The 21,432-nt window shown below is 43.8% G+C and overlaps 2 protein-coding genes across 11 annotated transcripts in view; one reads left to right on the top strand and one right to left on the bottom strand.

Annotated features, from left to right (window-relative positions):
• Positions 1–21,432, bottom strand: part of TERT (telomerase reverse transcriptase) — a 101,225-nt gene that overhangs the window by 8,205 nt on the left and 71,588 nt on the right. The window contains exons 17-18 of one of the 4 annotated variants that reach the window (XR_014550939.1): positions 18,721–18,835; positions 17,202–18,215 (exon numbers count right to left, since the gene is read on the bottom strand). The exons of the other annotated variants lie outside the window; for them this stretch is intronic. The gene's annotated coding sequence lies outside the window, so the exon portion shown is untranslated. Of the gene's footprint in view, positions 1–17,201; positions 18,216–18,720; positions 18,836–21,432 lie in introns of those variants that run through there. 4 annotated transcript variants of the gene reach the window in all.
• On the top strand, positions 1,229–19,400 carry LOC310767533 (sodium-dependent neutral amino acid transporter B(0)AT3-like). 7 transcript variants are annotated; one of them, XM_083624603.1, is made up of 13 exons: positions 1,229–2,243; positions 2,292–3,504; positions 5,562–5,702; positions 6,503–6,640; positions 8,672–8,853; positions 9,227–9,337; positions 10,667–10,779; positions 12,295–12,423; positions 12,785–12,935; positions 14,402–14,606; positions 15,329–15,488; positions 17,034–17,190; positions 18,826–19,400. In XM_083624603.1, the coding sequence occupies exons 1-13, from the start codon at positions 1,818–1,820 to the stop codon at positions 19,231–19,233; spliced, it is 3,534 nt and encodes a 1,177-aa protein (XP_083480729.1). In that variant the 5' UTR covers positions 1,229–1,817; the 3' UTR covers positions 19,234–19,400. The 7 variants fall into 7 exon arrangements, with proteins under 7 accessions (XP_083480729.1, XP_083480735.1, XP_083480733.1 ...); XM_083624609.1 differs by having other exon boundaries at positions 17,150–17,190; positions 18,826–19,124; XM_083624606.1 differs by having other exon boundaries at positions 1,466–2,147.

Raw genomic sequence — 21,432 nt, 5'->3', positions numbered from 1 at the left:
CATCAATGTCAGCCCTTGTGGAAAGATAACTGCCCAGGTAGGAGAAGTGATCAACATTTTCCAATGTTACACCATTGAGTTGGATTTGTGGCGCTACAGAGGGGTTGTTTTTTGCTTGTTGGTGCAGCACTTTGGTTTTTGGGATGTTGAGTGATAGGCCAAGCTTTTCATAAGCTTCTGCAAAGATATTTAGGACGGTTTGGAGGTCATCCTCTGAGCGTGTACACGCTAAGTTGTCATCAGCATACTGAAGCTCTATGATGGAAGTTGTGGTAACCTTACTCTTTGCTTTCAACCTGCTCAGATTAAAGAGCTTTCCATCTGTTTGATATATGATTTCTACTCCGGTGTGGAGTTTCCTTTCAATGAAGTGTAGGATCACGACAATGAAAATAATGAATAGAGTTGGGACAATAACACATCCCTGTTTAACACCTGATCCCACTGTGAATGGTTCGCTTTGAGAGCCCTTGTTACCTGCGATTGTTGCTGTCATATCATAGAGGAGCCAAATGTTCACAAATTTATCTGAGCAGCCAATTTTCAGAAGGACAGTCCACAGGGTATTACAGTTTACAGTGTCAAAGGCCTTAGTCAGGTCAATAAATACCATACACAGGGGTTGGTTTTGCTCTCTGCATTTTTCCAGCCACAGCTAATAGAGAGATGCCTTTGATAGTTTCCGCAATCTGTTCTCTCACCTTTTTAAAAGAGACTGATAATTTTGGCATCCCTAAAGTATACTGGGATCTCCTCTTTCTCCCAGATTTTTCCGATGAGCTTATGAAGTTGTTGTGTAAGGTCAATTCCACCCACTTTGAAGACTTTAGCAGGTATCCCATCAGGTCCACTGGCTTTGTTGTTTTTCATTTGGTTAATAGCTGTACACAACTCTCCCATATTTGGAGAAACTGCAAGCTCATAGTGGAGTGAAATACCACTATGTGTATAATGTGGTACAAGACGGACTTGAATTGGGGTATTGTCAAACCAAAGAAATGATAGCTTGACATTCTGACCAAGAGACAGTTTTCAGAACCTTTGATGGTACTCCCAGAGATTCATTTATTATGCATGCAATTGTTATATTTTCTTGAGAAGGGGTTTGTGGGATAATCAACCTCATATAACCAACATGCTTAAGTATAATTAATGCATGAAGGGGTTAATACCATAATGCTGTCCTTACAGGCTTAACTATCTACTTCCCCTCACCTTGGAAGGAACTAGTAATCAAGCCTTTGTTCTCCACTTTACTTGAGAAGCTCAGCATGTGAAGAGGTTTGAATTGGTTGTGCCAGCTCAACTGCATGGCTCTCAGCATCCATTCTTGAATTCCTTTACCAATAATTTAGGACCTTTCACAGCTTTGTAACTAAGATGAATATTACTGCCTGAGCAACCTTTTATGAAACACATGAACCTGACTTGAGTGTGTAAGTAAACCATTTTTTAACTTACCAAACGTGTGGTCTTTTTCCTATGCTAGGGGAAACTTTGGGAAAGGTAATACAATTTAGAGTTTAGATGGAAAGGGTTCCATTATATCTTTACTGCTTCCAAGAGGTAAGAATTTTTCTGTTAACTTCAGTGCCTCATCTCAACTCTGTAATTTGTGTGGCTGTAGGTTGCTAGGTTGTTATATCTGCATTCTTTGGTGTGATGTCGCAGATGGAAGTTCCATCCATTGTTCAGAATACCTCTGCTGCTGCTCCCCCCCCCCCCCGCTACTTACTTGGTGAGTGAGGTGGTTCAGTTGCCTGGCTGCTGCTAATATTGGAGAAATATGTGCTGAAGGAAAAAAAGAGGTTGTAAAGATGGCAACTGATAAACCCAAGGGCAGTGTTGAAGAGTTTAAAGTAAAGATGGCAACTGATGAACCTGAAGGTGGCGTTGAAGAGTATAAAGTAAAGAAGGAAATTGATGAACCTGAAGGCGGCGTTGAAGAACATAAAGCAAAGATGGCAACTGATGAACCTGAAGGCAGCGTTGAAGAGGATAAAGTAAAGAAAGCAACAGATGAACTTGAAGGCGGCGTTGAAGAGGATAAAGTAAAGAAAGCAACTGATGAACCTGAAGGCGGCGTTGAAGAGGGTAAAGTAAAGAAGGCAACTGATGAACCTGAAGGCGGCGTTGAAGAGGATAAAGTAAAGAAGGCAACTGATGAACTTGAAGGCGGCTTTGAAGAGGATAAAGTAAAGAAAGCAACTGATGAACCTGAAGGTGGCATTGAAGAGGATAAAGTAAAGACGGCAACTGATGAACCTGAAGGCGGCATTGAAGAGTCTAAGGTAAAGAAGGCAACTGATGAACCTGAAGGCAGCGTTGAAGAGGATAAAGTAAAGACGGCAACTGATGAACCTGAAGGCGACGTTGAAGAGGATAAAGTAAAGAAGGCAACTGATGAACATGAAGGCGGCGTTGAAGAGGATAAAGTAAAGAAGGCAACTGATGAACCTGAAGGCAGCGTTGAAGAGGATAAAGTAAAGAAGGCAACTGATAAACCTGAAGGCGGCGTTGAAGAGGATAAAGTAAAGAAGGCAACTGATGAACCTGAAGGCGGCGTTGAAGAGGATAAAGTAAAGAAAGCAACGGATGAACCTGAAGGCGGTGTTGAGGACGATAAAGTAAAGAAGGCAACTGATGAACCTGAAGGCGCCGTTGAAGATGATAAAGTAAAGAAGGCAACTGATGAACCTGAAGGCAGCGTTGAAGAGGATAAAGTAAAGAAAGCAACTGATGAACCTGAAGGCGGCGTTGAAGACGATAAAGTAAAGAAGGCAACTGATGAACCTGAAGGCGGCGTTGAAGAGGATAAAGTAAAGAAAGCAACTGATGAACCTGAAGGCGGCGTTGAAGAGGATAAAGTAAAGAAGGCAACTGATGAACCTGAAGGCGGCGTTGAAGAGGATAAAGTAAAGAAGCCAACTGATAAACCTGAAGGCGGCATTGAAGAGGATAAAGTAAAGAAGGCAACTGATGAACCTGAAGGCGGCGTTGAAGAGGATAAAGTAAAGAAGGCAACTGATAAACCTGAACGCGGCGTTGAAGAGGATAAAGTAAAGAAGGCAACTGATGAACCTGAAGGCGGCACTGAAGAGTCTAAGGTAAAGAAGACAACTGATGAACCTGAAGGCGGTGTTGAAGAGTCTAAGGTAAAGAAGACAACTGATGAACCTGAAGGCGGCGTTGAAGAGTCTAAGGTAAAGAAGGCAACTGATGAACCTGAAGGTGGCGTTGAAGAGTATAAAGTAAAGATGGCAACTGATGAACCTGAAGGCGGCGTTGAAGAGTATCAATTAAAGCCTGCAACTGATGAACCTGAAGGTGGCGTTGAAGAGTATAAAGTAAAGGTGGAAACTGATGAATCTGAAGGCAGCGATGAAGAGTACATAAGGCCCAAGTGGGATAGTAAATTCCAGTACCTTTTAAGCTGTGCTGGATTTGTCGTGGGTCTTGGAAATGTGTGGCGTTTTCCATACTTGTGCCAAACCTATGGAGGAGGTAAGAGAAAACCCACCTTTTAATTGATTAGTTGCATGATTGTTCAGACTAAACTATGACAAGCTCCTCTTGTTCTAAAATAATATGTGTTTGGGGTGTGCCACACCCCTCTAATCTCTGGATCCAGCAACTGTTAAAATTTAATCAGTGCTTTTAATTCTTGGAATAGCCAGGCTAGCCTCCCAGTGAGGTGTTAGCCTGGGTTGTGAGCCATTAAGGGAGATTAAGGGGCTCTATGTGAGATGGCAAAAAAAAAGCCAGAGGTGGGAACAAAGGTGGCCTAAAATGGCTCTGCAGAGGCAGCTGTAAAGGTACTTAAATGTCGCGACTCTCCACCTGATGGCCTCATCTGTGGCAGATGACAGCTAGAAGAAGGAGACTATCACAGGTTCTGTAAAAGGGAGGGGTCCTTTTTTATTTTTGGTTTGAGAAATTCATTGCTAAATAAAATTTAAAAAAATGCCATTTACATCCTGCTCTTCCTTCTGATTGACAGATGGCTATGCGTCCAGAGCAAAACAACAAGACAGAGAAATTGGGAAAGATATGTCCCTAATTTTTCTGTTAACTTCAATGCCTCACTGCAACTCTGATTTGCATGCAGCGCTTAATAGTATTACTGAATGACTTACAACCCAAGCTTTAAGTCTTGTTGGAATTGTTATCTATTGTTACTGATTGATTTGGTTTCACTGCAGGGATTTAGTGTCTGAGTTATTTACTTTCTCTGACTAAACGGACATGGATTTTTCTTTTTATTTAAATTCTATTGGCAAGAAACATGAAAAACAAATAGTCTTGCTTCTAGGCAACTGTGACAATAAGAGTTCTTTAAATGTTTCTGTGCTTTGACTCTGATAAATGATTTTAAAATGTGTATTATTCCTTGTTGAAAAGTGAAGAGATTAGAAACAAGCTACTTTGTCCAAGAGCAACTTCCTTTGCAGCATCATTCCTGGTTGTAACTTTTTGCCAATCTCTTCTTCTTCTCAAGGAAAGCAGATAATTTACACCTGAGAACGTAGACCAAGGGAGATATGAACACCTGAGTTGACTCTAGCTGATTTCCCTCAAAGTTGATTCTCCCCCCCACCCTACATTCCAGAATTTTTTAAAAAAATGAAAAAAACAAGCTAAAATGTAAGTGCAAAAACAGCAGCAAGGAACTCTCAACCAATGAAGCAGCATTTTTTTCATTACTTTCACCTTCTACATCTCTCACTGCAGGTCTAATTTATGCAGGTTAATCCCCACCAATTAGATGCACTTTCAGTGCATGCCACAGTAAAAAAACCACAAAAACCCCTCTAACAATTAGTTGTATATTATTGCCTTTTTGCACAGACCCTAAGCGGGAGGACATGATTAGCTCACTCCACAACACCTCCCTGCCCCTCATATTGTTTGCATGGGGGCGGGGGCAGTCCCGATTTGAATCTGATATCAACATCACAGCTTCCCCAATGGAGGAAGTTAATGATCATTAGCTGTAGAACCCTTGTCCCTTCATGGAAAAATTATCAAGAGCCACAACTGGGTGCCATAGCAGTTAAGGTAGCGCCCGCAGGTTTTCTTACCCCCAGTTTATCACCATATGGGGAAAAAAATCCTCTCTCAATCAACTGTTACAGCTTTTTTGCTTTACTTAATAATTATTTTATGTACAACATACTTACCTAACAGATGCTGCTGGTATAAAGATAATGCTAGTAGAAAGTTAGAGGTGGAGGAGGGCATGAGCAGTGGCATAGTGTGCGGGGCCAAGGGGTAGAATTCTGAGAGAACACAACCAGGCACCCCCCCCCCAGGCATTGGCTTCCCCACCCTGGTGAAGGATGCAAAGCAGTCCAGGCCCATGGAGCACAGGGAGGGGACAAGGGGCATCCCCAGTGTGGCCTGGCCTGGCCAGACATGCCCCTGCAGGCAGCTGGCACAGCAAGGCCCCACTTGGCTGGAGATGTGCTCCGTCAGTGTCAGGGGCTTGCCTGCACTGGGTGCCAGCAACCCACGCTATGCCACTGTTATGAGCTAACTGTGCTTGGAAATTGTGTTTCTAGGAGCATTCCTGATTCCATACATCATCGCGTTTCTGTTGGAAGGCACCCCTATATTTTTTCTTGAATTAGCTGTAGGGCAACGCATGAAAAAAGGCAGCATTGAAGTCTGGTGGCACATCTCACCTTACCTGGGAGGACTGGGTAGGTTTCTGCAACTGCCTTTACTTGTGACTATACAATCTTCTAATCATTGCTCCTTCCTGGAAATGCATGGGCTCCATGAGGCTGTAATAGCAAAGCCATTAGCAGTAGGGTAAGAGATAAAGGACCCCTGGACAGTTAAGTCCAGTCAAAGGCGACTATGGGGTTGCAGTGCTCATCTCGCTTTCAGGCTGAGGGAGTCAGTGTTTGTCCTCAAACAGCTTTCTGGGTCATGTGGCCAGCAGGACTAAACCGCTTCTGGCGCAACGGAACACTGTGACAGAAACCAGAGTGCACAGAAACGCCGTTTACCTTCCCGCCACAGTGATAACTATTTATCTACTTGCACTGGCATGCTTTTGAACTGCTACGTTGGCAGGAGCAGGGACAGAGCAACAGGAGCTCACCCCGTCTTAGGGATTTGAACCGCTGACCTTCTGATCGGCAAGCCCAAGAGGCTCAGTGGTTTAGACCACAGTGCTACCCGCATCCCAGTAGTAGTAAACTCAGGCAGTTGCATGCCTATCTGTGTGGAAGATAAACAGAGCCACTCAGGGGCAACCTGTGTGATTTCACCACCTGAGGCAAAATGGGAATTGCCTCCCCCCCCCCCGCCCTACTGCTTAGTTTGTTAGCACCAACGTTTAATTCACAGAACAATATTGTTTTCCAGACTGCCAGAGTTCAGGTAGTAATTGGTTTGATCTTTCCATTGTGTGAATCAGACTCTTGCAATATGTATGTTAAAAAGCAATTTTCTTTGTTCATGCCAAATCTGAGTGTGCTTGTATATTCCACAGGTTACTCTTCTGTGATAGTGTGCTTCCTAGTAGTTCTCTATTACAATATGCTTTTGGCCTGGATTTTGTGGTATTTTATAAACTCTTTCCGAAACCCATTACCTTGGAGTTTCTGCCCAACAGATACCAGCAAACCAGGTGAGTTCCCAAGTCTCTTGCTGCTTTCTGTTATTAGTATCTGCTTTTCTATGTATCCTTCAATCACTGCATTAAATTGTTTGTCCAACTCTGCCACAGTCAGCAACTATTAGACCCAGGTGTGTTCCTGCCATGCCTCCTTTGGCCCAAGCCACAGATTGGGATAAGCAAGGTCTAGACACAAAGCCCTACAGGTGCCCATTTTTCTGTGTAGGCTATGCACACATTATCAGCTGTGTCTGTGTGTCAGGTTGCATTTGTGCACACCAGAGACGGGATGGGGATGTTTGTACCCAATGTGCATTACTTGCTTCATTTCCCCTCCCGCTTGCAATCCTCCCATTTACCGTTCATGGTGCTATCATCTGTGCATACGCTGTTACACACCTCAGCTGAACTGCACATCAAATGTGGCTTAAGTATTCTTTTTGGGTTGAAGCTGGTTTGATGGAAAACACACACAATAGCAGCATTTATCAAAAATCTCCAGGCTAGCTCTACAACTTTGGTAATGTTGTATGTCTCTGGGTTCAAAATCCACCATTGGGAGCGCACTAGAGCAAGAGTAAATGGTAATGTGTACAAAGCTTGGATGCAATTCTTCTCTTCTCCTCTTGCATAAAAAAGCACAGATGAGAAGGGGGGGTTAGCTCCCCCTCCTACCCAGATGCACTGCACTTTAAATTGACCTCTCCCCCCCAAGCCCTGCTCTTCAGAGCAAGACTCACCTAGTTAGGCTGTGTCCTCATGAACATGTGTCTGCAGTTGCATCCTGTGAACATACACCCCAAATCTTACAGCTCCAAAAGGACAGAATTACAGAGAAAGCAGCACTTGTAAGTTGTGCCAAAAGGGAATAGGATATGAACTGAGAGAAGCACTTGGTAATGCAGCAGAGGTAGAATAATAATAATATTTTTATTTATACCCTGCCCATCTGAAAGAAGCAGCAGTAAGTTCATCTTTAAGGCATAGCTTAGTTTAATAATGGTTTAAAGTGCTGTGTAGATGGGGCCAATAGCTTAAAGCAGGTGTGGTGGATCTTCACGCCCTCCAGCTCTTACTGCACTACAGCACCCATGATCCCTGGCCATAGGCCATGCTTGCTAGGGCTGATGGGAGGTGTAGTTCAACGACAGCTGGAAGTCCAAAGGTTCCCCACTCCTGGCTAGTTTACTAGTTATGCCAAAGCAAGAGCTTCCTGTGCAGAGAGAACTGATGCCTGAAGAAAGGCCCCATTCCTGCCCCTTCCCCTTCATGGAATAGCTTCAAGAGGATGAGGCACATATCCATTCACCTGGGGCTGTGCCTGGTCGCATCCCTAACCCAAATATATGTAGGGCTGGAGAGTTTTGTTCCAGGCTTGGTCTGGAAGAGCTAAGGTGAAGCATCTCCTCTTGATGTCATTCTTTTAGGAAGCCCTGTTTGTCAATCAAGAGGAGGCTATTCCCCAAACTAAACAATACCTCATTCTAGAACTCCAGAGGAGAGGGGTTTATGGTAGGTTCACATTTTCCTTAAAAACAAACAAAAAACAAACCATGGAATGGAGTTTTTAAAATGTAGTGGCGCTGTGGGTTAAATCACAGAGCCTAGGACTTGCTGATCAGAAGGTCGGCGGTTCAAATCGCCGTGATGGGGTGAGCTCCCGTTGCTTGATCCCTGCTCCTGCCAACCTAGCAGTTCAAAAGCACATCAAAGTGCAAGTAGATAAATAGGTACCGCTCCGGTGGGAAGGTAAACGGCGTTTCCGTGCGCTGCTCTGGTTTGCCAGAAGCGGCTTAGTCATGCTTGCCACATGATCCGGAAGCTGTATGCCGGCTCCCTTGGCCAATAAAGCGAGATGAGCGCCACAACCCCAGAGTTGGCCACAACTGGACCTTATGGTCAGGGGTCCCTTTACCTTTATACCATCTGCACGCTCAATTGGTGCAGAATGGGACAACTGCATATTCCTGACCGTCAGGATCCTTTCCAACTCTTCTATGATTCTATCTGTTTTGATAATGCCTTCTGTGCTTGTTATTTCAGAACTTATTGAAGAATGTAACAAAAGCACACCTACCAATTATTTCTGGTATAGGTACACTTTAAACATAAGCACGGATATTACAAACAGTGGTCCGCTTCAGTGGTGGCTGGTTTTATGTTTGGCAGCCTGCTGGTTACTTGTGTTCATTTGTACAGTACGAGGAATTGAATCGACTGGAAAGGTGAGCAGGGATTATTACCAGATACCTGTATTTCACTGACCTGGTCCTTACTGAGGTGGTAAAGCCATCTTTAGACTGCACCACGTGAGACAAGAGGCAGCTCACATGAATGAATGTTCTACCATATTTTTTAAAAGGCACCTGCCCATTGAAAACTAATGCATCTGCGAGGAGGCTAGGTTAGAATCCATATGCAGGAGGGGTTTTTTTTGCATGTATTTGATCATCTTATTACCTGCCTACAGTCAGAAATGGTACAGTCCAGACAGAAAATAGAATATTATCTATCTTAAGTGCTCATATATTTCATGGTGTTGCCTTCACTTGTTCCTGACACTCACTTTTTTCTTCTCTGCTTTGTTCTTCCTCTTAGGCAATATATGTTACAACTACATTTCCTTACCTAATTCTAACATTATTCTTAATTTATGGACTGACTCTCCCAGGAGCTGTTCACGGATTACTCTACTTCATGACTCCTAATGCAAGTATTTATTCAATTGATCCTTGGTGTTCCAGATGACGTACAGAAAATCTGACTTGGTCTTTTAGAGGTGGCTTTGACCTTTTAATAATAATAATAATAATAATAATAATAATAATAATAATAATAATAATAATAATTTATTTATACCCTGCCCATATGGCTGACTTTCCCCAGCCACTCTGCAATACAGCATTAAATATAAAAAACTTCCCTAAACAGGGCTGCCTTCAGATGTCTTTTAAAGAGAAGATAGCTGCTTATTTCCTTCACATCTGAAGGGAGGGCATTCCACAGGGCGGGCGTCACTATCAAAAAGGTCCTCTGTCTGGTTCCCTGTAACCTCACTTCTCGCAATGAGGGAACCACCAGAAGGCCCTCGGCGCTGGATCTGTGTCCGGGCTGAACTTTCCTCCATGCTGCTTCTTTGTTTACCACTTAATACTAGTTGGGATCCACACATATTCTGGCAATTGTACTTTGTTAACTCCCTCTAGAATCTATGAAGAACAGAAACGTGTGTAAAAATGCCCTTTTCTAGAACTTACGAATATAGGCAACCCTGGGTCAAATCTTATTTTTCAGCAGACAGGGCAGAACTACACTTCATTGTTCAAGCATGGGGTGTCCCAGTTCTGTATTTGAGGAAGCCAGTGGGCAGGTACTTAATCCTCCCTATGCCCACCAATTCTTCCCTACAAATGCTCCCCTGGCGTGCTTTTTGTTTCTCCATCTGGCAGGGCCCAAGACTGGAAGATGTGCAAGTGAAGGTAAAAGCACTCTAGTGAGCATTTGTAAGGGACTATCACCAAACATGGAAAGAGTTAAGCGCTCTCTCCTACACACTGATTCTCTGCCTCCAACTAGCGCCCAGCAGGCAGTTTGTGAAACACTTGTTTGCCAGTCTAATGCATTGTTCTGTTCTGAATTTGTTGAATTCAGAAAACACACTAATTTTCCACTGCTTGCCAGGAAGGCCTGTATCAGTGAAATATACACAGGAATTATGAGACTAATACAGTGGTGCCTCGCAAGACGAAATTAATCCGTTCCACGAGTCTCTTCGTCTTGCAGTTTTTTCGTCTTGCGAAGCACGGCTATTAGCGGCTTAGCGGCTATTAACGGCTTAGCAACTTAGCGGCTTTAAGACAAAGGAAACAAACTCGCAAGAAGTTTGTGAAGCAAGCCCATAGGGAAAATCGTCTAGCGAAGCGACGCAAAAACCAAAAAACCCTTTCGTCTTGCGCGTTTTTCGTTTTGCGAGGCATTCGTCTTGCGGGGCACCACTGTAATGTTTTTAGCCCTGATATCTCCCTGTCTCTCTCACAGCTCAAGAAGATCAACAATCCACGTGCCTGGCTTGATGCAGCCACCCAGATTTTTTCCTCTCTTTCTTTAGGATGTGGAGGACTCATAGCATATTCAAGCTACAACCCGTCAAAGTAGGTATAATCTTGCAGTTTTGTTAGCTTTTGCTCACAATGTGGAGGGGAGTTGTTTAACGCACTCAAATTAACTTCTATGAGATAGCGCCTCAGTGATCTCTGGAGACAAGACTCAATTCATTCAGCCCACACTGGAGCCCAGGAAAAGCGGTTGGCTCTGTTCTCTTGATGTTTCCCTCTGTGAGTCCCAAAGATGCCCTTTATTGTTCTTTCTGCAATGTCAGAGTTGGGCAGATGCCCCAGTATACAGGCTGTCGCACACAAACAGCGGTAGGTTGCATACGCATGTCTTCGTGTGAAGATCTTCACATCATCTGCAGGAAGGATGGGAGTGAATGTGGAAGTGGGAAAAGTTCAGCTAAGTTTGAGATGCAATACTTTATGATGAATGAGTCCCACTGAAGTCAGCTGCAGAGCCCTGACTTGAGACCCCGCAGCCACCCCCTCGTTGGAAATAACTCACACAAGGACACGGATATTAGGTTTATGTTATTGGGCAAATTTTGGCCACAACTTTATTGAAATTACAGAATGTGAGCAGTATTGGCTTAGGCATTGATTGGACCTGACTATATCTGACTCCTGCCCATTGTGCAGGAAGTCCAGTAAGGGTAAGCCACCGGTAGATGGAGCTCTGTTGATGCGAACCAACTCAAGCTCACCCTGGTGTTCCCGTCGGGGTCATGTCAAGGCCTTAGCCCCCCAGCCGGGCTTCAGACTAGATCAACACCCCCGGGTTCCCTTAATGGAATACCCTTAAGCATGGAGGGGCAGGTGATGGCCACACCTCCCCTCCCCCACACAAGGTCAAACAATGCCTAACCGCAACCCTAACTAAGTAGTGACGATTGCTACGAGGTAGGCGAAAACCAAGTGGCCAGTGCCAATTTGCCAAGTGGAAAAATTCCTACCAGGACCCTCGGACAACCAAGGCGACCAACCGAAGTCCATAGCAAGGCCATAGCCTAACCTGCAAAATAGGGAGGGAGGGCGGGTGATTGAGGAAGCGAGCCAAAGAGGAAGCCCTCTGGCTCGCTCCTCCGTTTAAACAGCCCAGCCCCTCCCCCTGGCCAGCAGGGGCTGGCTGGCCGGGCTCTGACATGGCCGGGATCCCCCAGGCAACGGGGGACAAAGTCCCCCGCCCCCAGTGGGGAGTGGGCGGCCACGCGGCCACGCTGGGAAGTGGAGCAGATTTATGATTAATGAGTCCCACTGAAGTCAGCTGCAGAGCCCTGACTTGAGAGTTTTTATTTTTGATCAGAAGGCAAGTAACTGAGGCGGCTGCATGTTCTCAATATAGCTTTACTCCATAAAGTTCCTGTGAGTATAAAACAGCATCATGCCATCTGTCTACTATTGCTATTTTTTACTGTTCTGGGATTGAAAATATTCAGTGAAGAGTAGATTACAAGTACTTCAAATAAAATAATAAATGTATAACATTAGAAGTTACAGACTCGGTGCTGGCCTTTGTAACATTTAATCGGGTTGTTATGTACTTGTTTTTCCTAGTAATGACTGTGAACTGGATGCTATCATGATAGCAGGAATAAACTCTTTGACTTCTTTGTTTGCGTCAATCCCAGTTTTTTCAATTCTGGGGTTCAAAGCAACAATGGCCTATGAAGAATGTTTGGAAAGGTGAGCCATTCAAGTTTCACAGTTAGGAACCAATTTAAGGTGTTGGTCCAAGCTCTCTGTTCACAATTTGTTTTGTTTTTCATTGTCTAAAATTTAGTGTCATTTCTCTCCCCCCCCTTTAAACCAGTTTAGGGGACCCCAGAGGGCAGAATTAAAATAAGATTGTAGCATAGAACACAAAGTATACAATCCTGCATGTTCCATGTGCATAATCATTAATTCAGGTATACAGGCAACTTCCTTTTTGTGTGGGGGTTGTGTTTTGCCCCTGGCCTGCCCCTATTTGAAGCAAATTGCTGTTGTTTTTCTTAGGGACTGTGGCAATGCAAATAATTCGTACCATTCCTGACTTTACTCACAGAAATGTTAAATACATCACCAAGGCATTCAGGAACGAAAGCATCACTGTAGACAGTGGCGCATTTTGGCTCAGTTACTTGAACGGAACGGATATCAATAAACTTACATCTCTCAACCTGGCAAATTGTGATCTCGAATATTTCCTTGATCAGGTATCGTACTCCATTACAAAATGATCCAGTTGTAAAAGTACAGTATGCACTGATTTTGTAGTCGCCAAAACAACGCCACTTGCTGGGGCTATTGCCACAGACACGGCATTAGTTCCTGATGGCATTCATATGCTCTTTTTCTGCCAAGGCACCTATTTTGCGGTTTTTGCCATGACAGGTAGTGCACTGAGTAGGGACCAGTAGGGTGGCAGAAGTGGGGCTAGGTTGCTCTCCCAGCTTCCCAACAGTGCACATTGTCATTGCTTATGGAGGAGGACAAGGCGAGGGTAGCTGCTGCGGCAGAGCCAAACCGCTGCTCCTGTTGCAGCATGTGCACCATGCCAACCTCCCTGCCACCTTGCTCCTCTCCTTCACATCGGCATGTGGTATTTTGGGAAGCCAGGTGAGCAATGCAACCTCACCTGAGAGGAAGCGATGACAGACAACACTGACTGTGTCAACAGCTTTGTTATGAATGAATGGGGCTTCCTTCTCTGGTTTCTGCAGCTTCCACTGCATTTTTCTGTAGTTTCTCTGCTGGACCTCTGCCATGCTGCAAGGGGGTCACAGCCCTGGCTCTTCAGCTACCGTTGATGTGATGGCCCAGGCAGGAAATTCTTTCAGAAGAGCTGTGTTTAGCTCTTTGGCTTCATACACGCTGCTCTGTCTCTGGTAAACAAGCTTGTTACTCTGCCCATATGTATGAGTGCACAGAGACCACAAGTTGTTTGCCTGGTTATCTCCGAAGAAACACAATCTACCTTCCCCCCTACAACTACTGTTACTGGGGTGTTCCATGGCCACTTTTTTAGCCACAAATACTTGCACACAGAAGATGGGGCTCAGGGTACCCACCAGAACTCTAGTCCAGCTTGAGAAGTTTCCCCTTATAATTCTGCAGAGACACACAGAAACCATACCTGTGTCTGCATGTATGAGCACGAAAAGAACTACAGAAAGCAACCTGTGAGCTTAGGTGGCTGCTTTTTTTATTATTTTATTACCATTCCTTCACCCTTAGATCCCAGGGCAAGTGACAACAATTTAAAATGCAACACTAAAAACAGATTACGGCAACTTAATACCACTGCGCTGCTCTGGTTCACCAGAAGTGGCTTAGTCCTGCTGGCCACATGACCCGGAAGCTGTACGCTGGCTCTCTTGGCCAATAAAGCGAGATGAGCGCCACAACCCCAGAGTCGGCCACGACTGGACCTAATGGTCAGGGGTCCCTTTACCTTTATGGTGAGTCCTAAAAATGCACATCTCAGGTGCCGAAGGTCAAGGTCAAAAGGGTTTTTTGTTTCACCCACCCACCCCAATATGAACTTGTAATTGGTAATGGCTGTATGCTATTCCAGATGATGGCTAAATGTTGAGTAATACAACATTTTGCCTCTGCATTAGAATAAATGACACTCAGAAATCAATCTGACAGTTTTTACCATTATTTGTGAATTTTGCAGAGTGTTTCTGGAACCGGCTTGGCCTTTATTGTGTTCACTGAAATCATGCTTAAGATGCCTGGATCGAACACTTGGGCGATTATGTATTTTCTTATGCTGTTCAGTCTTGGTATATCTTCCATTTTTGGACTCGTTCAAAGTATCTTGACGCCTTTCACAGAATCTCACACTGTGTCTAGATACATATACAAGGAGGCTATATGTGGTAAGGCATCTTCCTCAAATCCTTTTCTTTGCCTGATAACAATGCTCAAGAGTAAGATGGTGCTTTACTCGGTTCAAAGTGCTTCACCTACATTATTTCAGCAATCAAAAACAACAACAGCTTAACATTATCTCTGTATTGCAGGTTGGGGCTGAGCTAGGGTTCGTGGGCAAGACAGTATTTCGATGGGGGAATATCCTGGCTCATTTCTCATTCTTATAGTTGCTACTGTTGTTTCAAGATACGTTCTTTCCAGTTTCATTAACCTCCCCAGGGAGGTTTGGCTGCCACCTTCATTATACATCTTTAGGAGCCAGGCAAAAAAAGTTCCTCTTCAACCAGATCTTGGGCTAATTCTATGGCCTTTTAAATGTGTTTGTGGGAGTGGGGGTGATTATTTCATTTCTGTTCTATTTATTTTGTGCTTTTATCCTGTATTTTTATCTTGTGAACTGCCCTGATATCTCTGAAGGGCACTATATAAATTAATAAACAGTAATAACAACAATAACAATAATCTGATGAGCAGAAAGTGTACAGTCTTAATGATGCCACATTGCACCCATTAACCATTAAGGATAGGTGAGTGGCAAAACTTGGGTGTTTGGCAAGAACAGAACAGACGTGTTGGGATTGATTATAAACACACATGTGAACACCAATGGTTAGGTTTTCTTTTATTTCATTTGTGTTAATTGACTAATGAATGTTGTTGTCTGTAGGTTTAATATGCCTTTCTGCTTTTCTGCTGGGCCTGCTTTTTGCTCTGAGATCAGGAAACTACTGGCTTGAGATGTTTGATGCCTATGCGGGGACCTTGCCTTTGCTAGTCATCACTTTCTTTGAACTGATCGGTGTTGTATTTATTTATGGAATAAAAAGGTATGGCTATGTTTCTTCGTATATGTATCTGGATAAGCCCTTAGGTGCACAAGCAACTCAAGGCAGATGAACACCTGAGGCTGTATTCATCACTAAGCATTTCTATTAAGAAATGAACACACTATGGAGAAACTAGGTGGTTCAACAGAACTACTGATTCAGCATAACCCAGTGAAACTCAACTGCAGATTTGTTTAGACAAATTCTGCAATGCCTTAAAATTCTCAGCAAAATTAGCCTAATCCACCTACATCTTGTAATGCAAATCAGGATTTTTTAGTCTCCCCCCCCCCCGGCCTGCTCTCCCACTTACATGGAAACTAACTCTAATGCTTGAAGAGGGTTTACAAGGTAAACTGGTGTCTAATCTGGACTGCTTCAGACTGCTTTAGTGAGTTGTGTTTCAAAACTGAATACTCATCCATGGGGAAGCCGTTATGTTTAATATGAGGGGCATTCAGTCTGAAGAGGTATCGTCGCCAACAGCCATTGCTATTTGAAGTGGTATGGCCCAGGACCCAGATTTACCAGCACCCCTCATCATAGGGATCATGAGAACCAAGCCCATCGATAAACTGGTGAGGTGTGACACTTCCATTTCCCTCCTTTATCCTGTGAAAACAACATTCTAAGCAACAAACCTTTATTTAGTCTATTTATTTAGAAAAGCATTTTTGTACTGCCAAATAAAACACTGGGGTGATGCACAACATAAAATACAATTACAAGCAGTACCAATAATTATGGAAGTGGCTGGCTAATCAAAACATTAAAAAGCAATGAAGGTCTGATCTTTAAGAGAGGCAGGAAAGTCAAAAGTGAGGGTGTCTGCCAGGTCTCTTACTGGCCTAGGTGCAGCAAGAGATACCTGGTTATTGTATTTGAAGTATAATCCATGTACCCCTGCTCAGAAATAAATTCCATTGCATACAGTGGGAATACGATCCCAGCTAAGGTTTGCAGCCTTATGCATAATTTGGGGGTATACACCCCAAAATTTGCAATAGGATAAAGGTTTCCTATCTGTTGTGTTTAATTCATTTGTGTAAAAGATCATTTGATTTTGGAGGGTGCATATGGCCTTCTTAACAGCCCAAGCAGCTGTCAGAGAGGATAGATCTCTATTTGAGGTAGTCCTTGATTTCAAAATCCCTGTGGTTTAAAAGATTAAGAACTCTAGGCAGGGAGAGCAGGGGCTTCAAAGTTTCCCACCAGCAGTTAAAGCGTGGAAAGGAGACGGAACAGGCTAGCTGGTCAGTCTTACCCACTATGGAGACATGTAATACATTTCTATTTCAGTCACAGAAATCATTTCTAAATTAGTACATAAACGTTTTACGCCAGCCTGAATCCTCTTTTGTTTGTGTTTCCCTCTTTTGAGTGACGCTTATGTAGCTGCTCTACTTGTTCCTGCTTTCATCAAGTGATGGGCAGGCATGCAGTCAGAGGAGAAACAGAAGTTTAGCTGGCTTCATTTTTTAATAAGGTTGCATGCAAGTGAATTGTCCACAGATCACTCATTAAATGTATCCATTTCATTAACAGATTCAGTGCAGATGTGAAAGATATGATAGGAAGACCACTAAAAGGCTATTGGAAGGCAACATGGCAATTTTTCTCCCCAGTGATAATGTTCCTAATTTTTTTGTCCTATGTACTAGTGGAGCCACCATCAAGGTACTATACTTGGAACCCAAATTATGTAAGTTACCTTTATACAAGTCATTACTAGTCTTTCCCTAATTTGCATTCATGGGGGGGATTGAGCTCTCACCCCAATCTTGCTGCTATGAACTCCTGAATTGATAAACATGCTCTGCTTAAGCACAGAATTCCTGGTCCATCACTGATGTTTCACTAGGGCTTACAGGGGGTCCTGCAGCTAATTAACCTCACCAGATTTTTAATGCTGAATTTTTTAAGATATGCTGTAAGCCACCCAGAGTGGTCAGGGAAACCCAGTAAGATGGGTGGGGTATAAATAATAAAATTATTAAGTATAATCAACTGAGGATGCTTTATGTTGGCCTTTTTATTTAATGTCCTGCCTCTCTTGTTTCAGCCGGACATTTAATAAATAGTTTTACATTTTGATTTTATTACTCTGCTGTAAGCTGCTCTTAGAGCATTCCTGAGGAGCAACTTAAAAGCAGGTTGAATAAACAGACATCCTTTTCACACCAAGCCCAAAGATGCCATCAGTCATATACTACGGCCCACCAAGGGCTTGACAGTGATCCTGGCTCTTGCCATCTAGGACACAAAGCTAAAACAGGCTTTACAGAACCCTACATGCCTGCTGGGGTGTTTTCTTCTTTGTGGGGCACAGGAGGTGTGTGTCTGCTGTACGTGTAGTGAGCCATCAAACTTGCGTATTACAAGATGGTATTGCCTGGAGAAAGACAGTCAGGGTGTGTATCCACAGTAGTGGACAGAGAAGGAATGACCACTGGGGGTGGGATGCAGAAAGGAGTGCCATAGCGCACCTGTAGCAGCAAACATGCTTTTTCTGTATCGGTCTCTACTGTCACAGTAGGTGCTGTAACTCTCTAATGGTTTGACTTTAACCACAAAGGCACACTCTTCCACTTTCTCCCAAGACAGATGGATGCCATGTGGTTCCTAACTAGCCAACCATACAGACACTGACCAGTCCCAGATCTGTTCAGCTTCATGAGTTTTCAGATGATCAGCCTTGATGATAACTGTTTGCTATCAAGTCCCAGCCTACATAAAAACAGAGAGATTTTACCATTTGGTGTGACAGGAGTGAGCATTCATTAAAAAATTGTTTTTTGTTAGATACGCCACGCCACTAGCACAATGGGACTTTCTTCCCCTCTCCTCCTCCCATGCATCCCAAAATTTGCTCCAGAGCAGGCACCCCCAAACTCGGCCCTCCAGATGTTTTGGGACCACAATTCCCATCATCCCTGACCACTGGTCCTGTTAGCTGGGAATGATGGGAGCTGTAGTCCCAAAACATCTGGAGGGCCGAGTTTGGAGATGCTTGCACCAGAGGGTTTGAGAAATCCCTAGAAGGTATTTAGGGGGTGCACCAGTGGAGAGGAGGAGGAGTACATCCCATCATGTGAGGAGACATTCTTGTGCTGATGAAGCCATAGTCTTAGCCCTACACTGCATGCAACCCTTTCCCTTTTGGAATATTGCCAACCTTGGCTTAGCTCCCACTTTGAAGTATTAACAAGCTGTAATTCCTGTCCTCACTTACCTGGGAGCAACCCATATAACCTGATGGGATTTACTTCTGTGTAAACGCATAGAAGATGATGCTGTTCAGTGTGGCTTTCATGCAATACATTCATTTCTCCCAAAGGTATATTTTCCTGCAAAAGAGCTAAAAAAGTATCCTCCCTGGGCTGTTGTCATCTCTATCATGCTGGAAAGTGTACCATGTTTGATGATCCCTTTCGGAGCCATTTACCAACTTTGGAGAATCGTACTGAAAAAGAAACGGCTACAAGTAATACATCCAGACACCAGCACTGGTATCCTTGGTATCACCAGTAGCACCGGTAGCACTGGTATCCTTGGTATCACCAGTAGCACCGGTAGCACTGGTATCCCTGGTATCACCAGTAGCACCGGTAGCACGGGTATCCCTGGTATCACCAGTAGCACCGGTAGCACTGGTATCCTTGGTATCACCAGTAGCACCGGTAGCACTGGTATCCCTGGTATCACCAGTAACACCGGTATCACTGGTATCACCAGTAGTACCTGATCTTAACTTTTGTTTCAGCGATCTGGTTACCCTTGTTTTCCCCATCCTATCCTGACCATTAAAAAACCCCACACATGTATCCTGAAATTTAAGGTATTTAATCAGTAAGAATGTAAGGATTTCTATGTAAAACCGTTTTCTCAATAAATGCATCTTTATATATAGCACTCAAGAATGTTCATAATACATAACACATAATTATCTTGTAAGTCTTACCACACCAACCATATAAGGGAGGTCCACATTCTTATCCCTATATTGCAGGTGTGGGGGCTGAGACTGAATGAAAGTGCTTTGCCTAAGGCCATCTGGTACATGAGATTTAGAAAGGGGGAAACTGCTAGGGCCTGATTACAAAATTATGTCATTATAAGTGGACAGAACATGGTACAGTGGTACCTCGGGTTACAGACGCTTCAGGTTACAGATTCTGCTAACCCAGAAATAGTACTTTGGGTTAAGAACTTTGCTTCAGGATGGGAACAGAAATCGTGCGGCGTCTCCGCGGCAGCGGGAGGCCCCATTAGCTAAAGTGGTACCTCAGGTTAAGAACCTTTTCAGGTTAAGAACGAACCTCCAGAACGAATTAAGTTCTTAACCCGAGGTAGCACTGTAATTCCACGGATCTTTTGAGGCACTACCCTTACAACACACACACACACATAGACACACACACAAATAATAACTGGAATTTAGAATACACAATCCATTAAGTCACAATTTGTATTTTCTAAATTGGAGATCTGAGTCTTTTTTTCTGATGATTTACCCTATAGCCAATAGAATATCCCATTTATTTGTAGAAACATAAACTAGTTTGGACAGAATCAGTACTTTATTTATATCTAACCACCTGAACTCAGCCATGCCATTCATCCTTCATACAGATTATTCAGATTTACCAAGTGAATAGGCCATTACCAAGAAAGATACAACTGTTCTTGCTAAAAGGCCATGTGCAATACAGTAATAGTCTCAAACATGCAAATGATCTGAGGATTACCGAGCAAGGGTTAAGGAAAACCACATGGTTCTGACAGCCACAATCATAAAATAATGTGCCACTGAGTTTTTAAAACAGAGGTCACATTTTTCTAAGTGATTTACGCAAACAAGGCTTAGTGAACAGAACACAGAAACTTGCAGCCCTAGATCGCTTTGTAGGCAAGATACCAGAATAGGCATCTCACCATTGTTGGATTATAGAAAAATATAATTCCCCTTGACAATTCTAGGGTAGGTGAATTTTTTACACAGTAAAAAATACAAATAAAAATGGAGCATATCCCATTACTTACTTTGCTGATAAAATACTTTGAAAACGTCACTTTGAGCTCATGTATTCATGGCACTGGGATGCGGGGGGCGCTGTGGGTTAAACCACAGAGCCTAGGACTTGCCAGTCAGAAGGTCGGTGGTTCAAATCCCCGTAACGGAGTGAGCTCCCGTTGCTCGGTCCCTGCTCCTGCCAACAGAGCAGTTCGAAAGCACGTCAAAGTGCAAGTAGATAAATAGGTACCGCTCCAGTGGGAAGGTAAACGGTGTTTCCGTGCACTGCTCTGGTTCACCAGAAGTGGCTTAGTCATGCTGGCCACATGACCCAGAAGCTGTACGCCGGCTCCCTCGGCCAGTAAAGCGAGATGAGCTCCGCAACCTCAGAGTCGGCCACGACTGGACCTAATGGTCATGGGTCCCGTTACCTTTACCTTTATTCATGGCACTAAGCGTTCTCTCAGGCACCAAATTACTACATTTTTCCTCCTACAGGAGGTTGACTTAGCTATTTATTTCTTTTTCTTTTTTAAAGGAAAAATAAAACAGTTTACCTACAATAGGACCGCATCTATCAGTCCAGAATGGCTTTGAAATCTTCATATAGTGATGGTTCTGTCACTTCCTTCAGGAGCTGTACAGAAGCTCCTGAATTTGCCAGAGCAACCGTATTTCACCTGAAAAGATGAATGCTAAAATCAACCAATCGCTGCTCCGATAGACAAATCATTCCAAACAGGGTTATTGGGTGGTCCACAGGCTGTCTTTTAAAATGAGGGCGGCCATTTTTTGCCAATGCAATGCCTCTGGGCTGCATGGAACATTGGCCCACCCCATCCCTGCACTCCCAAGGACATTTTGAAACTGCACGTGATGGGGAGCAGGCTTCCTAGCTGCTTCAAGCACCCCCCCTCCTGTCATTTCCAG

The sequence above is a fragment of the Podarcis filfolensis genome, assembly GCF_964270895.1.
Source record: "Podarcis filfolensis genome assembly, chromosome: 7".
NCBI classification, from domain to species: Eukaryota; Metazoa; Chordata; class Lepidosauria; order Squamata; family Lacertidae; genus Podarcis; species Podarcis filfolensis.
Note: the sequence above shows the minus strand (reverse complement) of the source record. Positions and strands in the feature narration are given on the sequence as shown.

Excerpts from the sequence above, each read along its gene's own strand:
- LOC310767533 (XM_083624603.1), top strand. The coding sequence starts at position 1,818 with ATGGCAACTGATAAACCCAAGGGCAGTGTTGAAGAGTTTAAAGTAAAG. Across the intron at positions 8,854-9,226 it reads GAATTGAATCGACTGGAAAG|GCAATATATGTTACAACTAC; the intron begins GTGAGCAGGGAT and ends TCTTCCTCTTAG. Across the intron at positions 14,607-15,328 it reads ATACAAGGAGGCTATATGTG|GTTTAATATGCCTTTCTGCT; the intron begins GTAAGGCATCTT and ends TGTTGTCTGTAG.